Below are 27,557 nucleotides of genomic sequence, written 5' to 3' on the forward strand. Positions count from 1 at the left end.
CATGCTTGATAAGAAGATGAATTCATGATAGTTTGTGACTTTGAAGTGGCTGGTTTGCTGCGGACAGACTTGCACCTAACAAGCTTTTCATTACAGCAAATGTGTGTATATCTCCTTGGCCATCTCAATTTGTTTTTATCTTGTAGAATTGGGTCCAAAGGCAGGCTCAAGCACTGATGGTAAATAACTTTCTCGATACAAACAACATATGTCTGTTCTGTGAGCTACTATGAAAGCATGAGAGGTAGGGGCTGTTGAACTTGACTGCCAGGGTAGGCAGTGACATCATCAATATCAGCTGATTTCCTGATAACAGGTATCTCTTCACGTGAAATTTTCCACAATGAGTACATCAATGCAAGGAGTGACCTGTTCAGAGCATGTTGTTCATTGTTTCAGCAACTCTTTATCATCTCCAAATATTTCTTTTTCTTCCTTTGTTTCTTTCAACAGAGTTCAAAGATAATGACACAGATGTCAAGAAAAAGAAGAGCAGGTCACGCTCAAGGTCTAGAGACAGGCACAAGCGATCTCGGTCTCGCTCTAGATCAAAGCGTAGATCAAGGTCTCGCTCTAGAAGACGTTCAAGGTCAAGAGGACGTTATTCCAGATCTCCAAAGAGGCGATCTCACAGTCCCCGTCGCAGGCGTTCACGATCACGTAGCAGAGGAAGAGATAGGAGAAGATCCAGATCTAGGTCAAGGTCAGCTGAACATTTATTATCTGCTAGGATGTTTATTCATCTCCCAAATATATACATATATATATATATATATATATATATATATATATATATATATATATATATATATATATATATATATATATATATATATATATGCTGTCAGTCTATTATAAATAAAATCAATTAATACAACTTACACCTGTATTAGTTTTAACATATACACATAGGTTTGTTTATAGTTATGGACATAGCAGTGACAGCTATTTTGATCAGTTGGCAATTGTTGCCTGTATGTGTATGTGTATGTTTGCCAGGTGCAAAAGCTTTCAAACTTCTGCATAATAATATCAGCTCAGCATGTTTGTGTGAATTTCAATGTTTTATTGCAACAGAGGATAGCATCACATGCATTTAGAGACATGTCACTAGCAAAGCATACGCTTGTGATACCAACAATTGCATATGTTTTCCTGTTTTCCACAGAGACCACAAAAGGTCAAGAACACCACCACGTGGCTACAGAGGTCGTTATACACGTAGTAGGAGTAGGTAAGTAGTGATTCTATCTCAAAATTTCATGATACAGAGGAAGTCTGCTAATGTGGAAGTTGTTCCATCATGTTTAGAATGACTTGGTGTCAGTCATATCAGGATCATTTCTTCATTGTGAAGAGACCACATTTTAAAATCAACTAAAATCAGATCATTGATGAGTTCAGTGTATCAGCTTCAAATCTTACTGCAATCCTGTATATTCTGTGACACAATGGGGCTGTTATAGTTTTGAAATTGTGGTGAAGGTGCGGAGACTTTTCAACTAATGGCAGGGGAGGTTGTGATGCATTGCAGAATCATGTGAGGAGTGGTATATTCAATTTTATTGGGCTTGGTATGGTGTCCAAGTGATGATTTTGTAAATTTGCATATCATGCCACAGGGAGAGTCATCTCTCCATTCTCAGTCTGACTTTCTGGTGATGCCTTGTATCGACAAAATTGATTTGATCAGATGTTTGAACTTTGAAATAGTTCATCATACATCTTTGAAGTTTCCTCAAGACAAACAGTACCTATTTTTAAAACATTTTACCTCAAGAGTTGTTTGTGTCATATTTCACTTCTCATATATGCCAGAATGTTTTGCAACATCAAGACATATACAATCATTTTACGTAAAAAAAATATTTCTTTGTGATACATTCATGTGGAATGGCCATAGTAGTTCACAATCAGACGGGTTGGGTTTGCAGTTGACACACACACATGGCTACAGAAGTTACTGTGCTTGGCAATTTTGAGTTGGAATTCTTTCAGTAGGGAATGCGTAGTTCTTTTCATAAATTCATACAAACTTGAAATAATGCAAGAATTAGTTACTGTTCATTTATTTCTTGCCATTATAGTGACACATAGAAATTGATTACTTGAGGGGAATTATCCCATCTTTCAAATTATGAGCAGTCTGTCACAATATCACATTGCTTGATTCTGGATGTACTGGTATAACATGCAAAAAACTTTCTATCAATTGTAGTTCATAAACATAAAACAAACAAAAAAATATCAAAAAGAAAACTATATTTCTAATCAGTATTACTGTTTCCATGTTGAAGATCACTCATACCTATACTGATATGTAACATTATGCCTTGAGCAACAGCACCATTGTCATGAATATTATTTACTGGTTTTTATCCATTGAATGTTTTACAAGGCATGTACAAGTTGCCACTCTGTAGCAGAGGTGTAACTGCAAACCCAGTCTCACATAGGTTGTATTCTTGGGAAATACATGGATCAAGGATACAATTACCATTCATCATTTATCACATGTAGTAATATTTCACATTTATATGATACAATTTTGTATGCCTAATGGTGAAGTATTTTCCCTGTCATATTTTATTCAACAGTCCAAGTGGTGCAACAGGGAATAGTAACAAGACTGGGTAAATGTGCTCTATTTTGCACCCTTATTTTAATATGCATTTGAAGCCATATCAGCGTATCATGCATTGGTTTCAAAAAAACACAATATGACACATTGTTTTCAGACCAGACTTTACTCAGAGTCTGTTCTGTGCCATGTAGGTGACACATCAGTGCATCCAATCCCACAGCAGATAGAAGGACAGTAGCTGTAACTTCTGATTATGTTTTCATTATTTTTGTTCCAGAAAACAAACACAGTTACGTCTTTTCCCACCATAAAATGTTAAAATACTCAGCATTAGCTATATGTGATGTTATTGTTGACAAATGAATTCTAGTTTAGATGATTTCATTTGTTGACAATAAGAATGGACATTATGCACATCCAGGCTGTGTTGACTGGTTGAATGTAGTTGGCATAAATTGACCTGATATTTGGAGTCTGATAAGAAACTGTACTGTACAAACAGAACAAAAGTACTTGGAAATGTAGCAAAAGTTACAGCTAATGGAGAATCAAGACTGCTCTATAAACATGACTGCACAGTAACCTGTCTCCTTTAACAAATGCCATATCAGAAAGGAAAAAAAAACTAGACAAACAAGGATACAGCGATAAATTATGATGTTGCACGGTATTTGCACATTGATTTGATATCAATCACATAGGTTCAATATGAAAACAGCCACATTTGCTTACCAAGAGTATTAAGCAGGAATTCCAGCAAAGAAACATAGTTGCTGAAATGGTATAACTTTATCCAAATTACGGTTATATAATAACTTGTAACTATTTTCAAGATTAATTTGCTGTATGACTGAGTTCAGCATGAATTTGAAAATGAGACACATGAAGACTTTACACAATAATTAATATACAATATGTTATGAATATCATTTCCAGATGAATTTAGATTGCTGGCAAGTATTGCCTGCTGACAGATTCTCACAGACAAAAATAGGAATAGGTGATATGGCTCTATGCCTGTCATTGTGATAAATTACACCATATGAGCTTCAGACATTGGACTGGAAAAATTATATGACTGTGGTATCTATGTTTACAGAGGCATATTGTTATTTCAATTTATAAAATTTTGACAGCATATTTGTCATTATTATCTGTAAGGATTTGCAGCTAGCGGTTTAGTATGTAGCTTGGATGAGTTACAGGGTATGATATTTATGTACCGTAGAACATTGTTAAATTTACAAAACTAGGAGAGAGGTGTCTTACTTTCATTTATCACATTTAGTGCAAACTTTGAGAGCCATACCCATAATGCTATCCCATATTTGTAAAAGGAGTTACCTATTGCCAACTGTCAATATTGATTTGTGAAAATGTCATTAACTATTAGACAAGTAACACGGAGGCTACAACAGCTGATCAAAACAGTTCAATACTGATGAAAAGTGATGTTATATTGACTTTACTTTAATGTTTAGTTCTAACATTATACAGTAGAGACACTGTAATGAAAGTTAAACAATTGCCAATCACGTGCTGATGATATTCTCTATTTGCAGTCCATCTTTCAGCTTTTGAACAGAGAGTTAAAATTTCACTAATGTTGTAAAATTTTCTTTGTATCCACTTCAGTCAGAGTACATGACAGCTAGACATGTTCTCTGACAACAAAACCAGGACCATAGTTTCACTTCACTTGGTATAGCTACATTTTAATCCTTTTCCTGCCAGACAGTATCATATCCCCATCTGCCAAGTCAGTGAAAGGCGGTATTGAACCAAAAACATATCTTTTTTCACCCACTTGGCTTGGTATGTTATAGCAGCTTTAGCCCATACCATAAAAAAAATTGTTTACAGTATCTATGTTTTCAGGGGCCTTCAAATTTTCATTTTTTTCATTTAAGTGTGACATATGAGACCGGTTTTGCTTCTCTATGTTTTACCAACTTGACAGTGAAATATGAACTTGGCAGGATAAGGGATTAAAGGTGACATTGTTTTGGTAACATCCATGTAATTCACATGGTACACACACTCTTACTACAGTGTACACTAAAAATGCAGCCGTCTGTTTACATTTGATGAAAGATCACATGTACCTTCAATGAATTACAAAAGATACTAGAAATATATCTTTACTCTCACTGTGCCTGCACAGCTGTACTGCTAATCATTTCTGTATGTAAATGTTTTATCCTGCGACTCCTACACGTAGATTCATGTAATGACATGTTGAACTAAATACAGAACTGATATACATAATATGACTTTGCTGAAACCTGTAAACAATTTGATCCCAACATTTTGAGAAAGCCACCAGTTCTAAATAAGACACCATATGTATCATGGACATTTGAAAAATGATAAAGTGATGAGTGAGAATGAAAGAGGCAGAGAATTTATAAATGAAATTTGCAAATGAACAGGAAAAATATGACAGAACAACATAAATCATCATATGAGTGTAGATTTCATGCTAGACTCTAATGATAAGAATGCTTTCAAAATGTTAAATTTGAAAGTTTTTTCATCATCAGTGTTGCAAGTCTACATGACATTGGTTCATTAAAGTCACATTTGGTTTTATGCTATCCATAATGAACAAAATGGTGTACCCTTTCTCCAAGTTTCAGATTGTCTGCTATTGTGATAAATGTGTGGTGATCAGATTTATCAGCTCATGATGAAAATGGTTGTAGCAGTAGTAGTCAATATCTGTATGGCTTCAGCCTTCTAAATTTGTGAACATTGTCAGTGTATGATAGTAATGTTGTCCCAGTGACAGAAATGTCCAAGCAGAAGTTCAATCACTTTTCATGATACCTCTAGCATACAGAAAACCATTTTACTCACAACAACAAAGGTTTCAAATGTAAACATATGTTCACAAAATGGGAACACTGCCTGCCATGTACACACTTTATCTGACATCTGCATGATTCCATTGTTTGATTTCTGTGACAATGTGCACTAGTAACATAAAAGGATTTGTCTTGCCTTTTTAAGGGAGCGCCGTCGCAGAAGTCGCAGTCCAAGGAGCCGTAGATCAAGGTCACGGACTAGAAGATCCCCCAAAAGAAGGTCAAGATCATCATCTGATTCACCAAAACGATCAAAGTGAGTACCTCGGTCTACAGTTCATTCGCAGTTTAAGTCTGGATGGTCATATTCGTATGCTTTGCTGCAAAAGAGATATAGCCCATGCCACAAGCTGTCTACCAGAAAGTTGTGAAACATACCCAGACAGCATGTCATTTACACATATCTATTGCGACAGGCATATCTAAGTTTATAGCTCAAATTATCTACCAGAGTTCGTCAACATTTGCGACTTGACATGATGTCATATATATGCTACCACTGGTGACACCTCCAGCCAACTCTGTGAAAGCCTATTTTCTGTGGCAACTTAACAACAAGTATTGATACTACGGTAAAGTTTCAAACAACTTCCAAAACCAATAATAGTAATTTGCTCACATTTAGATCAGTTTTGTCATTCAGTGTGATCTGGGACCATCAGTCATAAGATCACACAGTGCTAACACTTTCCCAGTGTGGTAACCTACATATAGGAATGACCTGTTCATATGACAGGTGTACATACCTGTCACCAAGGTGCTTGGAAGTTACCAGTGTAACTTCATATCATGCTATGTATGATTAGCTATCATCGGTATTCTATGTTGTATCCAATTCACTCTGTAATACATGTATACAAGCATGTGAAGAGGAGATATTGTGTTATCTGTTGAATATTCAAAATCCAGCTGTGCAGTCCTGTAAAGTATGCAAATTAAATGTATGTTGTGGTAGACAAAGCCTATTTTTGGAGCCCTTATTTCACAGTATGTTTGATTTGTAAATCCTGCATCATGAGTCGACCTATGGACAAACGTGAAGCTAGTAGCAAGAAACCATGTTATTCTGATATCTTAGATACAAAGTGAAATGCCGATATTCTCTCATCATGATTTTGAGTTGCTGAAAAATCTTATCAGGATGACTTTGCTTCTGATCTTTTGTACACACAAACATATATGATCAGATTCCTGCCCTTCTCATTTTATGACTACATTTTGTTCTCAGGCGCAAGAAGAAAGATAAAGATCGTGACCGTGAACGTGACCGTGAAAGAGATCGTAGTCGGGAACGTGAGAGAAGCAAGAAACACAAGAGAGACAAAGACCGCGACAGAGAACACAGGGAAAGCAAATCCAAGGAGGTGAAAGTCACCAGAGATTATGATGAAGAAGAGAAAGGATACGACAGTGATAAAGAACGTGATAGTAGTAGCAGTAGCAAAGAACAACAAAATGATGACAGAGATATAAAAGATGAGAGAGATTACAGTCCAAAGGAAAACACTGAACAGATGGATATGGACCTTAGTGACTAATCACTGCCAATACACTCTTGTACTTCCAAATGTAATTCTATCTTAGTTCAAACACCATCTGTTTTATTGAATTTAGACCAGGCACCTATGAAAGAAATTGTTGAAATCTACATGGTATTTTTCACATTGTACCTTCCAGTCGTAAAAGTACTGTTTGTTATCCCACATAATTTGTGTAACTTAGTGTTAAACAAACATTGTCCTTGCCACCATACACATTGTACATTACATGTGTTCCATGTTCACCTGGATGGAATGCCTTTCCAATGATGTAGTTTGATTAACACCATATTCAAGAGTTTTTTTAGATCCACAGTCTCACAATATCACAGCAATAATCCCTGATAATCACCAGTCCTGTTGGTTTTCATGGCCAATGGTAGTCTCCTTGTTAAGACAGACTAAGTTTGCATATAACTTTGAATAAATTCACACTCCAAGAATTTGTTTGTCATATTTTGTACCTAATTAGGTATGCCGAAATATTTCATCCCATGTTCAAGTGTGTTCAGTATGTTAACTGAAAGGTTCAAAGTAGAGTATCATTGTTAGTTTCACACAAAGTCTACGTATGTGCTTCATTCATTTTGCATCCTCAAGCTTTTATCATTTTCATTGCTTGGACGTTTTTTCATTTGTACCATTTGCTTTTTGTTCAGACTATTAAGTTTCAAAGCCTTATTTTTCAAGAGAAAGTGGAATGATACTTTAGGTACCTACATAGTGAATTAAAAAATCATTTCCTAGAAAGGTGACTTTGTCATGTGTTTTATTGGTGGATGACAGACACCAAGGTATTCTATGAGATCACTGATAACTTAGTTACAGTTTGTGTGCTATTTGTGGTGAAGAGTATGTGTGTGTGTGTGAGTGCTTCATTAGCTCTTCAGTGTATGGAGGGGTTGCAGTCAGAAAAATTATAACAACTTGGCTCAGTTATTGAAACACTCATTTTAAAAGGTGGGGATTTAGCCAAATGGTTTTGACTGTGATGTCTTTAGCTAGGTGACTGGGTGTTGTACATTGTGATTTGAACCTGATAGTTACTCATATGACTGCAAAGTACCAAGTATTGAAAATAAAATCTATTCCACCCCTTAAATAAGGCAAAAATCAACAGCAAAGGAAAAAACCCATATCAAAATGCTGCAATGTTTTGGTGTACTGTTTTATACCACTCCAACCCTGGGCCCATGCACAATTTGGTCTGCTGGAAATAACGATACATTTACTTTCATTATAAGTGATTGTGGTAGAATCATGAGGTTGAGTTCGCTGTAGGTCAGTCAGGAAAGGGATACTGTCAAGTTGTGTTGGAATTGATTCAAGTGAGATCGGCTAGTTTGCTATTGATAACAGAGAACATTGATGCAAAGAATTCTACCAAGCTGTAATTCTTGAAAACATCCATGTAAATATCACAGCCAAGTTTCTTCAACTGTTCTACAGTGATTTCCATCAGATGCCTTGCTTATCACGCTACTGAAGTAGTGCTAGTGTGACAAAGTATGTCACAATCCACCTTTATCAGCAACCTTCCCCAGCATTTGCCACATAGTTGTGATAGAGGTAAAGACTGCCCTCAGTGGCATTTAATGGAGAGCAATTAAAGTTTCCCTTTCTGTTGAAGTCAATGTGCATTGGCTCAGAAGGTTGTATCTTATTGGTAGGTTGTCATTATTAACAACTTAAGGAGTCTGAAAGTAGGACTGTAATACTGTACCTGATTGGATGTTTACCTGGAAGGGACCCTCCCTACAAAAGACGGTTGGGGAGACTATGCTCAGCTGACATAACCAAACATATAGAATGGATAATGCAGCAAACAAATTTGTCAGAAGCTTGAGACACTGCACATTAGCCCTGCAGTGGTGGAGATAAGCAAGTAAAAGATATTTGTCAACTGTCCAAAATGGTTGCTAATGCATATTCAGACAATGAATTTGAAGAATGCTATAATGATAGTGACCATGGTACAAAACTCCCTATAAGTGTGCCTCAAATCATCAAATTCAGAATGCTGATCTTGGGTAATGCTAGGATGGACCATCATGGTATTAGGTGTTCAGATCAGCTTGTCTCAGTGAAGCAGTTTTTTGTTATACATATGAAATGTCTATCATTAGGGCTTGGTTGACATGCAAGATCCACTCTCATTGTCAAAACCAATATAACTGTACAGGGAGTGATGAATCATGTCTGTTATATACGTTATGATATCATTGTTTATTACACCTCACCTATAGTACCTATAGTAACGATCTCGTGATTGGCTAAAACTCTGCCATGTCACATTTCGAAAACAGTGATATAATATGGTTTGATTTGCTATTTAATACCCTCGACTCTCGCCCACTAGCCGTACAAGATATTTAAAATATGTCATATGAAAATTTGTGCATCATTTCAAACGGTCATTCAATGCTCGGAGTACAAATATTGGATTTTGTGATGATTTTAAATGTTCGGTGTAATAAAATTTCTAACATATGAAGATCGGGCAATATCACAATTTGTGGCCTGCAGCTTGGGCACCATCCCTTGGGTATGCCACAAACCATGATATTACCCTCACTGTCATGTGTTATCATTTAATTGTATGTATGTGTACTGTGAGGACTCTATCCATCCTACATGAAAGTTTGGAATATGAACAGATTTTTGAAAAGTTGCAAGTACTGGTAATGTTAAAATAAAAAAATATTCAGTGTGCATAGACAATGGGAGGGAGATTGTAGACTGCACATCTTGCACAACATCACTGCTTTAAAAATGTAGAGTACAGGGGAAATAACAGGAATTCACAACAATCTTTTTCAATGACCCATTTTATTGCCTGCCTGGTCAACAAATGTTTGGATACAATTGTTTACATCACCTTGAATTGTGCGCAATGTCTGTAAAATTCTGTTAAAGTTCAGAACTTTAAAACGTATCTTGCTTTTGTCATGTTCTCTGTAATAGAAGATTAATTTACAGCACTGTGTAATCATTGTAACCTTGGACTTGATGTGTAACACACATAAAATATGATATTGAAAGTAAGTTTTGGGATTTGGAAAATATACACGCTTACTTGATGTTATGCCGTCATCTGTCATCAAAACTTAAAATGTACACACATAATTCCAGCAAAACATGATAAAAATCTCTAGTATCTTGAAATACCAGTATTATTGAACGTGACAACAAGCATACCTTGAATATCCATGGTAAATTCTCAATTTTTGACATTATTTTGGATTTGTATTTTCATTGATATAGCAAGTTAGTTTTTTCATTCTTAAGTGTATTAATAATCTGATCTCCACAACAGCCTTACAGCTTATAAAGGATTGCAATATGGAGTCACTGCAGCATAGCGTGGACTGACCCATTATCTAGACAGTAGGTATCTGTGGATAGAAATATAGTAAATTACTGAAACATTTCAAGACAAAGACATTTCAATTGGTGAGCACTGTACTGCCGTTAAGCTTCATACTAGTAAATTTGGAAGAAATGGCCTTCTCAAACAAAGGTTTGTCTTTTGAACTCATTTTTAAAATAAGACATGTATAATCAAATTAGTTGCAATAGACACAGTGAACTTTTAATTAATAGAAGGCACTAATCTGTCATGACTATTGTTAACCCTTAAAGTGCCATAGACTTTCTATGCAATGCAACTGCCAGGCCAAGGACTTTTTGAACCCAACTTCTCAACATGTTATGCTTTTTTCAGACCGGTGCAGTTCATTTTCTGTGATGAGAAACCCTAACAACCCATTATTATTTCCAAAGCTCAGGATATGAAGAAGCTCTCTATGACAATGAAAAGTTTCAATTTACACATTGAAGGTGTAAAATTGGGCTAAAATGCTCGTTTTTTGTTCAAAATTCACTGAAAATGATAAAAAGTTTCTAAAAATGTAAAAAATTCATCATCGGCCTTCAAACTTGAATAAAATTTTCATGTTATGGAAAGACACAAATTCAGGTACATGATTTCAGCATCATGTAACATCATACGTAAATAATAAACAAAAACAAACAAACAATTAGTGTCTTTCAAAATAATACAAATGCTTCCTGTGCAAATGCATCTCTACAAAAATACAAATAATATTTTACATGCAGTACACTAAATGTAGATTGACAACTACTGTGTATGGAGCATCAGCATGATTGCATTGCCCAAGCATTGTCGTTTACTTGTCTATTGTATTTGTTTGTTTGTTTGTTTGTTTGTATTTGTTTGCTTGTTTATATATTTTTATTTCTTCTAGTGGAAATGATTTTCCAGAGAAAAATTCAGTGTACATATCCACTTTGTCATCAGTTTACTATCTATCATACGATTTCTTGTTAGTGTTATTTAAAATCTGTCTTCAAAGTTAGAAGAAATCAATTATAGTCTTGTTTGCCTGTAAACACAAACAATTAATTTGCATACACAGAGACAACAAGGTTCCATATTGTACATGGAGGGGTAACTATTGTGCAACACATGCACACAACTATAGGGCATATTCAACTGACTCTGTATAGTTTGAACCGCCTGTATAATTATAATGAAGAGTTGAAGACAAAAACACATTTCACTAACCTTTTTATCGATTAATTTTGGTGTTTGACCCAACTTACATTAGTTTAATTCACGTACGCGTGTGTAACTATCTGTGGCTTATCGAGACACGGACTCGTACTACCATACATACTAGTCATCCGTTCGCCAAGTTTGATCACATTTTTTGACAAGCACGCCAAAAAATCCGACACAAAATGGAAAGAAACCACTAAGTATCGAGAAAAAAGTTTCATGTCCGGTTTATTTCAGTTAAAAAAATGCGTAACACGAAGGAAATGTCTCGCAATGTCAACAGTTCAGAACAACTACATTTCATTTACAAACCGGGTCGACTGTTATGGCCGTCTCGCTTCAGGACGGCCGGAGGTCAAATATCAACAGTTTAAAGGGGCTTTTTGGCAGTCAAACGCTTGAAAATTCACAAAATACACTTCAATTTAACCAAATCCTTACAAATTTCTCAATCTTGCATGTTTTGGACTTCGAAAACCTTAACCTCGGTTCCATGTTGAGAGTTAGGCATCACACAGTGCCGCCATCTTGGCCGCCGATACGTTCGAAGTTCACTATCGCGATCGATTTGGTCTCAAAATCGCGTCATTTTTCCGTAAATTATTCTCAAAAAAAACTGTAAAATCTATCATTTCTATCACCAGAGGGCAGTAGCTTGGCATAATATAGTTGTCTTCCGTGTCTACGGCATGGTAAAGCTTTCAAAACGTACGTACGTGTTTCGTTCATGCACTGTGGCCGTATCCGCGTACGGGTGAAACTGCAGACCTGATTAAATATTCATGAAAACCGCTGACCTCTTTTGAAGAAAGTTCGCATAAATTACTGGAATTTTCGATTGTTAGGCTGCATGATGTCATTATTTTAGTCCTTATATGGTACTAAACTTGGTTCAAAGGGTCAGGAATACCCTCCTTCTGGCTGAGTTCGGCAATACATAGCTAAGTTAGGCATAAGCATAGAACGCAATCCACTGTCGGTTTATATACCGACGTGGCGCTGAGAGCGAGAATGCCGTGTCGGTTTATAAACCGACGCGGCACTTAAGGGTTAAAATAAACTTTACTAGCTGCAAGCAGCAAAGTTGAAAATAGCACCAATGATACTGAGGCCACTACTTGATGGGAATGCAAACCTGGTATTTACATTGGTACAGATCTAGCACAGGTGTCAGTGACATCACTGCAGCATTGATCTAATAGTTGACAATGCCAAAAGAAGACTCAGCTCTATGTGGGACCAAGCAATTAGAATTACACAATTGTTGAGGGCATAATTTGAACAAATCTGGATGACAACATCCTTTGGAACCAACAAACTATAGTTCTGTATAAAATCCTGAATTTGTATTTTACTGTTTGTACATGTAAACTCATTCGCATGTGGAAATTTTACTACGCTAAAGTTTACAATGTTTCAACACAATTCAAATGTAAAATGTGCAGATCAGAAGTCTTACAGACAAACACACATATACGTATTCACATATATACATATGTGATGTACCTATACTGGTACACACATGCACTTACTTACATATACTAGAATAAAACAATTTACACATTTATTCTACAGCTCTTTCTCTCAAAAAAATTTTATTACAAGCTAACTGAATTCTAAAACACTCCTGTCACATCAAGATGAATCAGTGTTTTGAATAGAATGTTCACATGTACTTACAGCAGCTTTTAAAGCTTGGTCAATATCTGCAATGAGGTCATCTGTGTCTTCAATGCCAACGGAAAGACGGATCAGAGTATCACTGATACCGAGGACAGCACGCTCTGCTTCAGGCACTGATGAATGTGTCATAATAGCTCTGTCAAAGAAAGGAAAATTGCAAAATTTGTGGTTTACAAATGGGTTCTGTAACAACACATAAATTCAGAAATACAAGCTGCATATAACAATACTCTCTTGTTCAGCTTCTGAAACCAGAAAACTTGCTTCACTTGAGTCATTCTAATTTCACACTTCTCACAACTACAGCCAGGAGTTCAAGGGTCAAGTCACTATATTTTCAATATTTATTTTTGGTTCATCTGAGAAGTACGTTGTTCTGCTTACAAAGATATGTTGAATTACCAATCATCAGAGCTCTGCTTACACTTTGTCACAGTCCCTCCACACACCGGTTGGGAATGCCTGATAAGATGTCTGTGTTTGTAATTGTAGGGCTTCATTTCGGTTTGAAAACAATCCATCCCCACACCAAAACAAACACCACATTTCATGTGATACCTGTTGTAAAAGTTTATTATCAGGCGACTGGTAAAGTGAGAAAACGCTGTTTACTGCACTGGAATGCAGGCGAGCTACTGTAACTGCCATTTTGTTTTACGGAAATCAAAACAATAAAACCCAATGACTGATCTCTCCACAACATAATGGATTGTTCATTTTTTTGAAATGGTCAATGTAGGCTTCACACATTAGAGTATATATCAGTGGTTCTGGGTAACAAATGTTCGAAAGAAAAACGCAACGAAAATGGGTATGGAATACAGAGTGCCAAACCATAATGCGCATACATTTCTTAATCCAGTACTTCACATGTTAAAACAATAAACATTTCCCAATCGGTGTTTCCCAATCGGTGGTAGGGGGATTGTGACCTTGTCTATGTATACACATAAGATGTTAATATGTTGGGGATATCACTTGTGGTATTTACCACAAATTAACATCAAAGCACTGTCATATCTACAGGCAGGAAGGGAGTAGAGATCTGCTGACCAACAATTTATCATGTTTCAGTGTGCAGAACTACATGGACTGCATAGTTGCTCAATATTGAACAAAATTATGGAAATAATTTGAAAAGACAGCGACTTAGTCCCTTTAATGTCATGTTGTGATCTCAAAAACTTTCAGAACAAGTGACTTACGGATGTTCACAGAGACTTTCATATCCTCCAAGACTTTCAGCCAGGGTGAAAAGCTTCACAGATTTCAAGAACATTGATGCTTCTTGAAGTCCTCCCTTGATGCAGAATGAGATCATCCCACTGAAACCTCTCATCTGTTTCTTAGCTAACTCATGCTGAGGATGTGAAGGCAATCCTGCCATGACGATCATACAAAATATGTTGGTATAGTGCTGATGTCATGATTAATAGCTAGAATTCAGGGGTTACAAATATCTCTAAAATGAATGCTCTAAATGGCAGGTACTAGAAATACCAGTGTGTCTAAGGTACAAGGTCAATGCTGAATAAAGCATTTTTTTCTTTATTTTGGATTTTGGGTTAATGGAATAACTGGTAATGTCATTGTGGCAACAATATCATAATATGACTGATAACACAAAGTCTTTTCATAAATGAGAAATTTCACCCCTTTTGAGATCAAATACAAATTTTTAGTATTGCTGTGCTAAAATGCTACATCAAAAATAATGCTTTGTTCAAAATATATAGAGAATACATGTTGAGGTACAATGTTCACATATTCAGAAATTTTCACGTATCAACATCTTCACATGAGTCACACCTTACCTGGGAAGATGACTTGCTCCACCCTTGGATTATTCTCCAAGTACCTGCCACAGCAAAAGCATTACGTTGGTGCTCAACGCATTCTCAAGTGTAGAGTTTTCAAGCCGCGGTTGGCAAGGTAACAATCAAAGGGTGATGGAACAGCACCAAGGGCTGACAAAACAAAAACATGACAAACACATTAATTCTGATAACATATAATTTGCATGACTGGGTCCTAATGTTACAGATTCAGGGCAGTGCTTTCACTTTAACTGCTCACTGTGCTCTGTAAATAGCAATGACAGAAATCCTGATCCTGTGTTCTATCTTATTAAACAATAATAAACAGAAAATGTACTCTTTCACTTTCTACTATGGTACTTCACTATCTTGTACAAGAACACATTGAAATGAACCCTAAAGGACTGTGAACATTGATCATCAAATAAAGATTTTGCTATGTCATCATGGCCAACATAAAAGTGTTGACACAAATCTCATAGGATTTTTATTATTACTTCTGGTATTTCACAGCAAAATTCACTACAGTTGTGATAGTTTCTGCATGAGAAGCAGTAAATTTACATAAAAAGTTGGTAATCTCTGAAAATCCCTTGACAGGAATATTATTCTCCATAGATACCAGTCCAGGTTGCAACCACTTATTCTTTGCTACTTTTTGTTAACATTATTTTTATAACCCGGTACCATTCAGTGTTCTCCACAGCTTGTAATTTACATAACACTCCACAATTTGCATATCTTTTTTTTGTGAAAATGTATTTTTTATGGTTATCAACATATGAATAGATTGCTAAATAAACAGGGATGTCATACCATTCAAAATCCCATTGTGGAGCACACTGCCATTCCTTTGGCTTACAGTTTTATTTCAATAAATATGATTGATTTGTACGTAAACAGTTGTAAAATTTCAAAAAGCCTATTGAAACAAACTGATAACATTATGAGTATTTCTGTCAATCTAGACAAAAAAAAACAAATTATTCATTAGACATGAATTCTTACCATTTTGCAGAAACCTGAGTCTTTCATGAAGTTCATCATTATTTGTGACGATGACACCCATGATACAGTCAGAGTGACCATTCAGATACTTGGTGACAGAGTGTACAACAATATCAGCACCAAAATCCAATGGTCTCTGTATACCGGTAGAACATGAACACAGGAATTATATCAGTGTCAAATATTCAATGCAAGTTTCAACAGATTTATGACCTGTCATGCTCATTTCTGCATCCATACATTTACAGAGAATTGATAAATCCGTGGGTAATATCTCAATTTCTTGATATTTTTTCAATACTCTCTTGACAATATAAAGACAAATCATTGGCTATTTCAGGCATGCATCTAAGTCAACACAAATATTGTGTATTTATATCATGTTATTGCATACTAAGGTATATCAACTTGAAATTTTTCTTACTCTAACTGTAGCCTTTTTTTCAATAACAGCTGAGACAAATCTTAAAATTTTGAATCAATAGTGAGTTGTGTTACTGACAAGATTACCATGTACCTGTAGTTGTGTTTGTTACTGACTTGCACATCCAAATTTAATCAAAGATGACAATAGTGCTCAACATAAACACAGCCCTTGATAGGATGGTGGTAGTTATCCGTATTGTCTGTTTCACTCCAATCTCATCGATATCAGTGATTTTACAGGCTATCATTGTGGATATCAAAGATATGAGCAATACATCATTTTTTTTTAATGTCTAAAATTGCGATAACTTTGGTTGTAAATTAGGAAATATTAATGGTTGTTTTCATAAAAGATTGACATGTCTAGAGTTCTATACTTAAAGATGAACGTCACCCCTACCTGGAAGTAGGGAGATGCAAATGTGTTGTCAACAACAACAAAGACATCTTTAAATTGATGTACAACTTCTGAGATGGCTTGTATATCTGCAATTTTCATCATGGGATTGGTTGGCGTTTCAATCCAGACCATCTACCAATGAAAATACAGAAAATAATCACATGACTGGTCAATATCAACTAGAGCAACATGAAATCTTATTCATTCATCAAAATTTATTTGTATTTTGCATGTACACTGAAAAGCTGCCAAAAATCTCACTGCAGAATAGGCCTTGGGGACAGATATACAGACTATTAAATGTTTACAATAATTTTCTGGTCTTTGGCGTATGAAGACTCATTCAGAAGCTCAAGGAGTTAATAACCTTTTCACAGTTTTTCTGAAATTCTATAATTTAAGTTTGTGGTTATCAAAAGTTCTGTGACTATTCTTGTCACTGCATAACAACAATGTCATCACTTCAACCTCTGCACACAATAAAACACAGAAAATGTTCATAAGGCTTGAATATAAAGCTACTCAATGCAATATTTTATAATTTTTTGTGTTTGTTGTTGTGTTCAATCTTATCCTGTAATGGTCTGTGGAAACACCATTACCTTTGTATTGGCTTTGATAGCACTCTTGACATTCTGTGGATCTCTGCAATCTACAAAAGTTGTCTGCAATCCCAGTTTACTGGCACATTTCTGGAAGTATCGATTGGTTCCGCCATAGAGGTCATCCATACTAACGATGTGATCACCGGCATTCAGTAGATGTGTCACATTCAGAGTGGCTGCCAGTCCAGATGCTGTTGCCAAACCTACAGATACATGACATCAAAACCAATCTAAGTATACACTGTACATGTATCTATCACATTGTCTGCAAAGACGATGTGTAGAAGTTAATAAACACACATTATCATGCCATTAACTTTTGTAACTTTTACTGAATTTTCCACGGATTCTGTGTGAAAATACTGTTTCTTGTTCCACTCTAAAAATCAAAATCATACTGAAACACATTATGTGTCAACACTGCACTGCCTGTACATATGTAATGTCCAATGCTATGGCTGACAATTTTGTCATTCTTGTCCAGACTTGTTGCCATTAACATTAGCTATTGAACAATATCCTGCATGGACAAGGCTTGTGTTTTGTATTTCAACATAATTGAGGAAGAATAGGAAAAATATTTAGGAATGATTATCATAGTCAGAGCTTATGACTCTGTTATTGATATTTGTAATGCAAGTCATACAATAAGTCAAACTAGCTATATTGCTTCCAGATAGCTTGTCTTTATGAGAAAACATTATCACAAAAACTGTTATTGTATTTTATGCCATATTTTCTCTTTCATTTTTCATTTTGAAAGTAGTGGCACAGTTATTGAAAGACAAAAGCACAGACTGAACTCACAGTATTTGCCTCCTTCCAAGGAAGCAACACATTCTTCAAAACAATTTCTGGTTGGATTACCACTGCGACCATACTCAAAGCCCTGTGTAATGAAAAGCAATGAATGACTTTAAGAACACAAATTTGTAGTCTTTGCTATGGATCTGATATTGGAATCCTCTGGTTGCTGTCATCAGTACAAGTAAACTCTTTGAAGGATAGAATATTACCAGTAATGGACTTCTTTAGTTTACAAAGTCATGGTAGAAGATCAAGGGATTGCAATTTGTATTGATAAAGTTTCATATAAAACGGAGACATAGTTCTAAGTTGTTCCTTAAAGGGGCAGTTTGCAATTCCTAGTTCTTGTTAGTTGTTCTACTTGATATTGACCAGCATGTGATTTTTTAAATTTTATCTTTTGTTCTCCTATGAAAGTTGTTTCCAGCTAATCAATTCATTCAGAGATAAAGCTGATTACAAATCTGCCCCTTTAAAATGTGTATGAACAAATATTAATGATTAAACTGTAAACTTTACAGAAAAGTCTCCAGAAAAGTCTCAATACAGCACCATTCACGTTGATATGATAGTAAAAACTATTCATGAATGCTCTTTTACTACTTGGATTACTAATTTGACCAAAAAAAGCAGTCTAGACCAAACACTTCATTTTAATACAATGTAGAGGGTGACTGTATTGTATAGACTGTAGCTTACAAAAGGAAAACATCAAATTCATTCATGCAAAAAATGCAACATATTCTTTAAATTAACAAATTACGGCTCTTTCAGCTCAAATGATAGAAGTGTGTACAGTTCATTTGCTACGATAAGAAGATTGAAGAACTAGCAATTGAAAAAAGCATATCTAAATTTTGGTTCAGCCCTGAGTACATATCTCTTGATTCAAATACTGTAGATCTCCATCCAGGGATCAGAATGGAGGCACTCTGAACTGAATTATGTTTACGTGATGTCAGACTTAGAGAAATGCTGGTATCTTAAACTAAAAATCTTAATAACATATTTTTACTGATTGATTCTTGCATAATTCTCACAATCGCCACGAAGCAGAGTACTTTCTTGTGAAAGGTACAGTGCACAATACAGGGATACTGTAAAAGTCTATAAGTCTGCACGATTTGCTGAATAAGTCCCAAGTTCCACCATTTTCATTTAGGGAATTTCAGAAGGTAAATGAACATACATGTATTTTGTTGAGGCACACACCTGATGACAAAATGAAACAATATATTGATTTTCATCACTAAATACCTAAATAGACAAATACTGTTTGTGGCAAATCTGCATACATTGCACGAAAACTATATGGTTGAGACTTTCAGTTGAAATCTGCATACAGATTTCTTCTTGAGCTATTCAATGCCAGTTTCAAATGTAGCCTATACCCATACTTCATAATTGGTACATGGTAATGATCAAGGCACAGTGGCTGACCAACAGGTGTAAATCCACCCCTGGTTGATAACTCACATGTTACAGTATGGAAACAATATTATGCAGTGTTTTGCCCAGGAATTGTAAAGGTGGGACATAGTGTCCCATGATTGTTAAAATAGGGGGACATTTAATACAATAGAGGGTCAATGTGTGAGCGAACAATGTAAAGCAAAGTAACGTCACCAAGGCAGAAAGGTATTGTAAACATGTATGGCTGTTGTTTTCCATCGAAAATTTGATATCATGAATACACACCTTCATTTTAAAATTAAGATTGCTGGACGTCTCCTATAATGGTTTGTAACAAAGTCATTTTAACTGGTTGTATTTACAGTTTTGAATTGTAAAAAAAGACATCATCATGATAAAATCATTTTTTTTCTTTTATGGGGATTCTTGCCAGTTACTGCATTACATGTGTTTAACAGAAATAAAGAAGATGTTTCATTACACTTATGACTCCAGAACTAGAAGTGGTTGAAGACAATAGTTTGATGCACATTGTAACCTTGGTTTTACTCATTACTGCTATAAAGTTCTCTTCTTTTTATAATTGCTCCAATGACTGACAATTTTCCCTGAAAATTGCAAAAAATATAGTTTGAAAACACAAATATCTGAGAGAACTCCTTGATCCTCATGATAGCAATAGCACATTGCCATAACGCTGTTTTGACAAGCTAGGTGGTTCTTGTTAAGATCAGCTACAATCGAGCTAGGGGGTCTTGACTATATAAGGAATTCAGCATGGTGACCTCGATCTCTCTGGCTTGCAGACGATCGGAGAGTTGTATGAGACTCCTTCACAGGCGCTCCTTAGTTGGGTAGTCTTGCTAAGTGGATCGATTTCCGGATCGATCTATTGATCCCGTAGTCGATATGCCCGCCACTGCAACCTAAATACTCACAAGGTGTGCAACACAGTCACTCAAAAAAACACCACCCGATTTGTAAACTGGCCGTGCGCTCGCACAAACCATTCAGAACTACACTCCAATATACCTAGTTGGATCACAAATTTACCCATCTCGTTGAAAATCACGCCGATAAATGTGTTGCTCGCATCATCTTGAAGAAATCGGCCGTGTTTTGTGACCAAGCGGCGGTGAAATGCGGCCTGCAGAACGATTCTACCATATGCCGTCATTTTTTCCACTGCTGATTGGTTCAACTATACTACACCAGTGACGTTTTGCCATGACCTTTGTTTTGGCCGTTGATTAGCCAATCAGTAGTGGAAAAAATTACATCATATGGTAGAATCATTCTGCAGGCCACATTTCACTGCGCTTGGTCTCAAAACACGGCTGATTTCTTCAAGATGATGCGAGCAACACATTCATCGGCGTGATTTTCGACGAGATGGGTAAATTTGTGATCCAACTAGGTATATGGGAGTGTAGTTCTGAATGGTTTGTGCGAGCGCACGGCCAGTTTACAAATCGGGTGGTGTGTTTTTTGAGTGACTGTGTTGCACACCTTGTGAGTATTTAGGTTGCAGTGGCGGGCATATTGACTACGGGATCAATAGATCGATCCGAAAATCGATCCACTTAGCAGACTACCCAACTAAGGAGCGCCTGTGCTCCTTCTGGGGAAATTTAAGGCAAATTACTACTTTGAAAGTCAGGGATGTAGTGTTTCAACAAAATTGTGGGGTTGATGATATTTTTAGGTGAAGTCATGAGCTTCCAGTACACCAAATACACGTGCAGTCAATTCCGTTTGATGCCATGTGCCCGGGCAAGTAAAGTGACAGAAAATTTGATTCTTCGTACTTCACTGTACTAGCATATATTTACAAGTAAACGTTTCATTCAAAGTTGGTGGTCAATAAAATTTGCTTTGTGAAAAGTTTGTTGTTCGTTTTACAAGCTTTCCGCTTCCGAAATCATTGTCTGGTGATCGGGATCGTACGTGGCCCGGTATTTGAGTTTGTCCCCAAAGCTGCAGGGCCCAGTGGCCGGACGCACAAATCGCCTTGCTCATACCATGAATCGCAGACTGTAACAGACTAACTGATTTTCCAATAGTGTTTACATTGTGACGAAAAAATAGACTAAATTTTAAATATTTCATTGTCTCAATAGAGAAGCAATAACTGTATGGGCTATCAAGTGTGTAATTTGGTAGCAAAAAAAGTAGCCTCTCTGTGGACACTGGACTTACAATTCTAGCCCTGATTTTAGTGCGTCCCTGTGACCCATGTCCGGTATTTTTGTGGGAAATTGTTGCTAATTTTGCGTCAAAAGACGCAAGAACGCACTCTGGGCAAAACACTGATTATGTAGAATTTATACAAGGTTAATATGCACTAAACAGGCCAGCATATGACAGACAAGCTTTCACCAATTATCTAGAGTTGAAGGTCATCATTTGTGAGTCAGGTAGAATTTTGTCTGTCAGCTAGGTTTTCTGAACATAGGTACATGTATACCCTCTATTGTCCTTATCTGGATTGTACAGAGGAAACTGCCATCAATTGGATAGATGAAGCTCCATAAAGCAAATCATGTATCTTCTTACAATAAAGACATTTGAACTCTTTGAGTCAATTTCGGAATTTTCTTCAAATTGTCGAGTCATGTAGCTTTGTATCAACAAATGTGATGTGTTAAATTTTCACAGGTCAAAGAGAACACTCATGTACGGCATATCAGTGATACATCTGACTGGCTTAGACAGCACACTGTTCTAAATCTTGAAATCTAAACTACTGACTGCATGGCAATTCTGGTAATTCTAAACTTTTGTTAATTATTTGTATTCACAAGCACTGAATGAGACCAAAGTATTGTGCAGTTAAAAGTATGCATGGATAGTCACTTTGAAAAGTCTTAGTCAGCACTATGGGTTGTTCAGGTGAAAATCTAGCAATAATTGACTAGATTAGTAGTTCAATATATACCAGAACAACATACGCATGACATTATGACCCATGAGATACTCTGAGTACACAGTACAACTTGTATTGCACTGTCATCTCTGTACACTTGATGGAATGGCGGTCAGTCGGTCAGTGACTGGACAAAACACAAAGTAGGTCACTTTGGCCCTATCGGTATCAAACATGATAAGAATGTCACCTGATTGAGCTAAACCAGTAACCTACACTTATGAATTGTCTGATGAAACTAGGTCATGCCAAACTGAATTGTGCTACTCTCTGGTGTGTGTGTGGGTGTGAGTGTGGGTGTGTCAGTGTGTGTGTCACATATGAAATGTGTCTCAGAGAAATGAACCAAAACTTATAGCACAAATGTGACTAGAAACATTCACCAAGTGGTATGAGGCAACAAACTGCAGCAAGTGAAGACATTATGGGACATTTGTGCTTTGTCTATGGCAGGTATGATGTCATTAGTTTAAGACAGCACCTCTTCTTGGGTGTTACCCATGTGACATGTACACAATGGGGTAGCATACTGGTATAGTATTACCAACATGATGAATATATGTTATGTTATTTATTGCGTGAATTATGAGCAATAGCCTTGGGCAGGCTGGTCTTGATCAACTAATTTCCATTTGAAAAAAACACATTTAACCCTTTTCCTGCCAAGTCGGTGAAAATCCGCTTGAAATTCGGTGTAGCTAGAAGCTGAGCAGCCACGGCCGTTATCCTCCTAAGGCGGTGGAAATCGGGCTACTTTTGGTACCCCCTTTCCTGCCTAGTCGACGGAACTACGTTTTGCTATCCCCTGTGCGTTTAGGGGTCATCCGAGGACAGGTTTTCTGACAAGGAACGCCTTTTCCCCTCGAAATGGGTTCGCAGGGAGTCGATAGACAGGGAAAGGTGCAGAAACCTGTCCGCCAGTCCCCCACACCCGAGGGGGGCTGGTTTTTTTTTACCGCTTTTTAGCGGACTTGGCAGGATAGCATGGTGACGTTTTCTGGCAGAGTTGGACGTACTTGGCTGCCTGGCACTATAGAGATTGCTGCCGAACTTGACCAACTCGGCAATGCTAATCTAGAAGGCTACCTCTTGCAAACGACTTGGCAGATATGCCGATGGTGCAAGACGAAAGTCACTTATTCAGTTGTGCGTGACTGAAAATGAGAACGTATTTTTGACGGGACGGCTCGACTTGTTCCTCCCATGGAACGGATATGAACGACTCGGAAATACCATTACAAACTGGTGTCCGACGTACTAAGCTGGGCTTCAGCTCCGCAAGTTCAAGCCAGGCAACGTCCTTCACCGCCTTGGCCATGCCATTCAATGGACTTAGCTTTGGATTTTTATTTATTCCATCGTCCGAAGTATTGGCTCTGGTTTGCAGGCAAACGTATCCTCTTGCCGACGCATTGGTAACTACGTACGCTGTTTGCGTACAGAGAATTCAAAAGGGGACCTGAGGTCATTAAGCTACATGTACGGGATACCGCCTGCATTTAGCAGGGACTGCTTTTGTTATGCAAACCAGCTAGCAGTACAATATGGCTGCCAGCATGTGGACACGTCGATGGCTAGAACAATGGAAGCATATTGCGTTGCACCCGTGCATCGCAAAAGTGAACTGAAGACTTGGGTGTAGTGACTGGTTATCACTGGTTAGCTGCAGCCCAAGCCATGTCGGTAGAAACCCGTACCTGACTGAGGACCACTCGATTAAGTCAGTAATGAACGGTAACACTCGCAAGCCAACTCCCAACTGAGCTGGCTATAAAACTACGTAAAGCTGTGCTTCAATGGCTCAGCCATGTCGTTAATACAACGGCAAAAACGTAGTTTTTGTGCTACACTGCCAAGTCGTTGGAGGTACGTATTCAATTGACCCTACCCTGGGGAAACAGGACAGGTTTGACGGTGCTGCTGCACCCCTAGCACGACCCTCAGGGTCTCTGACTAACAGACGAGTGAGGTGATGTTTGTGCCTAGCGGACGTACGTAATACTGAAGGAGTTTATTTCCGAAAAAATAAACATGAAACGGCAATAAAATGACGCACTCCCAGGGGCAAACAAAGCCGGTGACCTCAATTTTTTTCTGCAGCAACCCTTGAGCTCCTTCCCCTGTCTACGGCATGTAGAAATTATCGAAGTCTAACACGTATAAGTACGGCTAAAACTACCCTGAAAATGGGCGATTTCTGCCAAAATGCCTGGCAGGATAACATGCAGGAGAGCCAATCTTTTGCAGGCACATATTATGGGGCGGTTTTCTACTGACTTGGGAGAATAACGGACAAGGGCGCTCGGCAGGAAAAGGGTTATAGACCAGCGACGTCATACTGTTGGAAAAACCAGCGGCAGCACACCACTTACTTCAGAATGGAAGACAACCTTAGATACAATACATAGAGAGAAAATTGACAACTTCAGCTTCGCTCTAGTTTCTTTTGCAGAGAAGAATCTGACAATTTTTGTTTGACAATGACATCTGTAAAATTTTCAAGTCAAAACCGTATGTTTTCCATGAGATGAACATTTTAATTTACTTAGCAAGCAGCTTTTGATATTAAAATGTTAAATCACTTGGCAAGAAGCTTTTGATATTCAGAGTCTATGAGATAAAAAACTTCAAAGTACCTCTATTATAAATTCTTGCGTTGAGAATTTAAAGAAAATAAATATTATTTCTCAAATGAAATATAATGGATAAACATAATTTTCACCTGTATTGGTGGATTTTAGGCACAAATGTATGCCTAGCAAGAATACATCCGGACTCAAATGAATTCTTTTCAGATCACAAGCTTGAGAGAATTAAGTTTGAAACATAAGTACAACTAAATCTCAAAATTTTTTATTCTCCTGTTTTCCAAACAAAGAAACAAAATAATTTTTCCCTCTGTTTTACTCAGAGAGCGGCAGTTAAAAGGAACCTTAACTTTTTATATCTGTATTTGAGGCAACTCAGCAACTCTGACCAAAAGCACAGTAGAAACGCCTGATTTGTGAAAAACAGACTGTATGACACAAATAAACCTGGGCCTTTAAATATGTGGAGTTCTTTGTCCAATTCTAGTAACTAATTTCAAGTGTTATTAACATTAAAAGTATTACTGCTTTTCATTATATCATCATTCTACGTCTTGTCAAAGAGTAACCAACTTGGTGGTAAAACGTAGACATGATGCAATCAAACACACACTAAAGCTAGAAATATATTTACAAAAACAAAAATACCCCATAAGTGTTCATGCAATACACCACGACTTAAAAAGTCTGGTCACATCAAACATGGACCCTAGCTATTACACTAAATGTTTTAAAGTTTATGTTAATATGATTTTGCATCAAGAGTTGTTGTCTCGCAGAAAATCATCAACTAGTGTTCACATACATGATATTCAAAATGTCTACATTAGTTGCAAAAAATCAACATTGATTAGTTTTTTGAATATAGACTTCATTTATAGACTTTTCTCTTTTCTTTCACAAAGGCAGATTTTGACATGACTCGTTACGAGACTCGTAACGAGTCGGGCCGTCGGGGCTGGGGAGAACATTGAGGATTGCATGCAGTCGCAAAACAAACCGACAGATGTGTGAACGGCCCCTCTTTATTACACGACGTTGTCAGTTGCTGTCATTTTTATTCAATAGGCTTTCAGATATTGTTCGGACAACTGACTGTGAAAACAGTTTAGGCGACAGAAAACAAAGGTGGGCGGGCGAGATTAAAGGCGGGCGGGCGAGATTAAAGGTGGGCGGCGACAAAAAGAAGCCGGCGCACCGCCCGTCAAAAACCCCTTGTGGAGAACACTGCTCGTTAATATATATATATACATATATATATACATATATATATATATATATATATATATATATGTATATATATATGGATTTTTGAATAGACTTAATACACACACACACACACACACACACACACACACACATATATATATATATATATATATATACACACACACACGGTATATCTTATGTGTATACATTGGGAGTTTTTACATTCAAGCGAAATACGTAACGTCACGGTACGTGGTTACGTTACGTGTACAGATTGTGCTTTTACTTTCAAGCAGACTGTAAGCTCGCGGATCAGGTAATGATGCATTGATGGGTTCGTTCGTTTAATAATGAACTTACCGAATGCTGTCCAGGAGCTGACTGTTTGAATGTTGTCGACATTGAAATTGGCGGAACGACAGCCTTCGACTTCCACTGATCGGCATCTTGTCCGGCGTGGAGAGCGTTGGTTGCAAAGTGCGGGAAAGTTGTGTATGCAGGTTGCTCGGCCATATTGGATAAAGTGCGTGAAAGAGAACTTGAAACGTGGTTACAAATAGACTCCCTAGCTGAGTGAAAGTTATACACCACAGGGTAAGAGCTTTGTCGAAGTGCTTGAGTGAATTTAGTGAAGTGCGGACGCACCAATGTTGTAAACGCTGGCATACGTTGGAGTACTCTTCTGCCAGTTGCCCGATGTGTGCACTCCTAATAAATAGTCACAGACAACCGAGGCATGACACACGGCCCATTGTGAACCTTAACCTCACCGTCAACTGGGAATAGAGGGCGCTCTTGTCAAAAGGCTGCGCCGAGTCTACCGCGTCATTGTGTGGTCCAATCATGCAGTGGAAGTCAACACGACAACATCACGGTATGCTATTTTTCACCTTCCTTGGCGTGCAAAATTTGGGGTGAGGCAGAGTGCGATTTTTTTCCTGAATTCCACTATTCTTCCACATTTTAGTCCTGTTAGTAATTTTGATAAAGCTATTAAAAAGGCTGCATTGATTTCAATAATTTCCACTCAGCACAACGCAGATTTGTCCAATGCCCAAATAAAGTTTGATATCGTCATTGGCCGTGTCATTAATAATACATTTA

The 27,557-nt window shown here is 37.2% G+C and overlaps 2 protein-coding genes across 3 annotated transcripts in view; one reads left to right on the forward strand and one right to left on the reverse strand.

Annotated features, from left to right (window-relative positions):
- Nucleotides 1-7,730, forward strand: part of LOC139139326 (serine/arginine-rich splicing factor 11-like) — a 39,210-nt gene extending 31,480 nt beyond the window's left edge. Inside the window, 6 exon segments of the mRNA XM_070708204.1 lie at nucleotides 147-179; nucleotides 454-703; nucleotides 1,169-1,234; nucleotides 2,598-2,633; nucleotides 5,597-5,707; nucleotides 6,680-7,730. Coding sequence (XP_070564305.1) covers nucleotides 147-179; nucleotides 454-703; nucleotides 1,169-1,234; nucleotides 2,598-2,633; nucleotides 5,597-5,707; nucleotides 6,680-6,989 — 806 coding nt within the window. The 3' untranslated portion in view covers nucleotides 6,990-7,730.
- A 2,071-nt stretch (nucleotides 7,731-9,801) lies between these two features.
- Nucleotides 9,802-27,237, reverse strand: LOC139139328 (cystathionine gamma-lyase-like). 2 transcript variants are annotated; one of them, XM_070708206.1, is made up of 9 exons: nucleotides 26,814-27,237; nucleotides 18,318-18,399; nucleotides 17,508-17,713; nucleotides 16,906-17,037; nucleotides 16,080-16,215; nucleotides 15,069-15,221; nucleotides 14,460-14,634; nucleotides 13,252-13,390; nucleotides 9,802-10,384 (listed from the first exon to the last, which is right to left on the reverse strand). In XM_070708206.1, exons 1-6 carry the CDS (start codon nucleotides 27,117-27,119, stop codon nucleotides 15,142-15,144), a joined length of 942 nt encoding a protein of 313 aa, XP_070564307.1. In that variant the 5' UTR covers nucleotides 27,120-27,237; the 3' UTR covers nucleotides 9,802-10,384; nucleotides 13,252-13,390; nucleotides 14,460-14,634; nucleotides 15,069-15,141. The 2 variants fall into 2 exon arrangements, with proteins under 2 accessions (XP_070564307.1, XP_070564306.1); XM_070708205.1 differs by having other exon boundaries at nucleotides 9,802-10,612; nucleotides 12,615-13,390; nucleotides 26,814-27,210.
- Between the last annotated feature and the right edge of the window lie 320 nt (nucleotides 27,238-27,557).

The sequence above is a fragment of the Ptychodera flava genome, chromosome 8 (genome assembly GCF_041260155.1).
Source record: "Ptychodera flava strain L36383 chromosome 8, AS_Pfla_20210202, whole genome shotgun sequence".
NCBI lineage: Eukaryota > Metazoa > Hemichordata > Enteropneusta > Ptychoderidae > Ptychodera > Ptychodera flava.

What these genes read in the sequence shown, in the direction of transcription:
- LOC139139328 (XM_070708206.1), bottom strand. Translation starts at nt 27,119, where the DNA reads ATGCCAGCGTTTACAACATTGGTGCGTCCGCACTTCACTAAATTCACT. An exon ending in CTATCAAAGCCAATACAAAG is followed by an intron (nt 17,038 to 17,507) that starts GTAATGGTGTTT and finishes TTTCATTGGTAG; the next exon opens with ATGGTCTGGATTGAAACGCC. An exon ending in TTGCATCTCCCTACTTCCAG is followed by an intron (nt 16,216 to 16,905) that starts GTAGGGGTGACG and finishes ACCGGTATACAG; the next exon opens with AGACCATTGGATTTTGGTGC.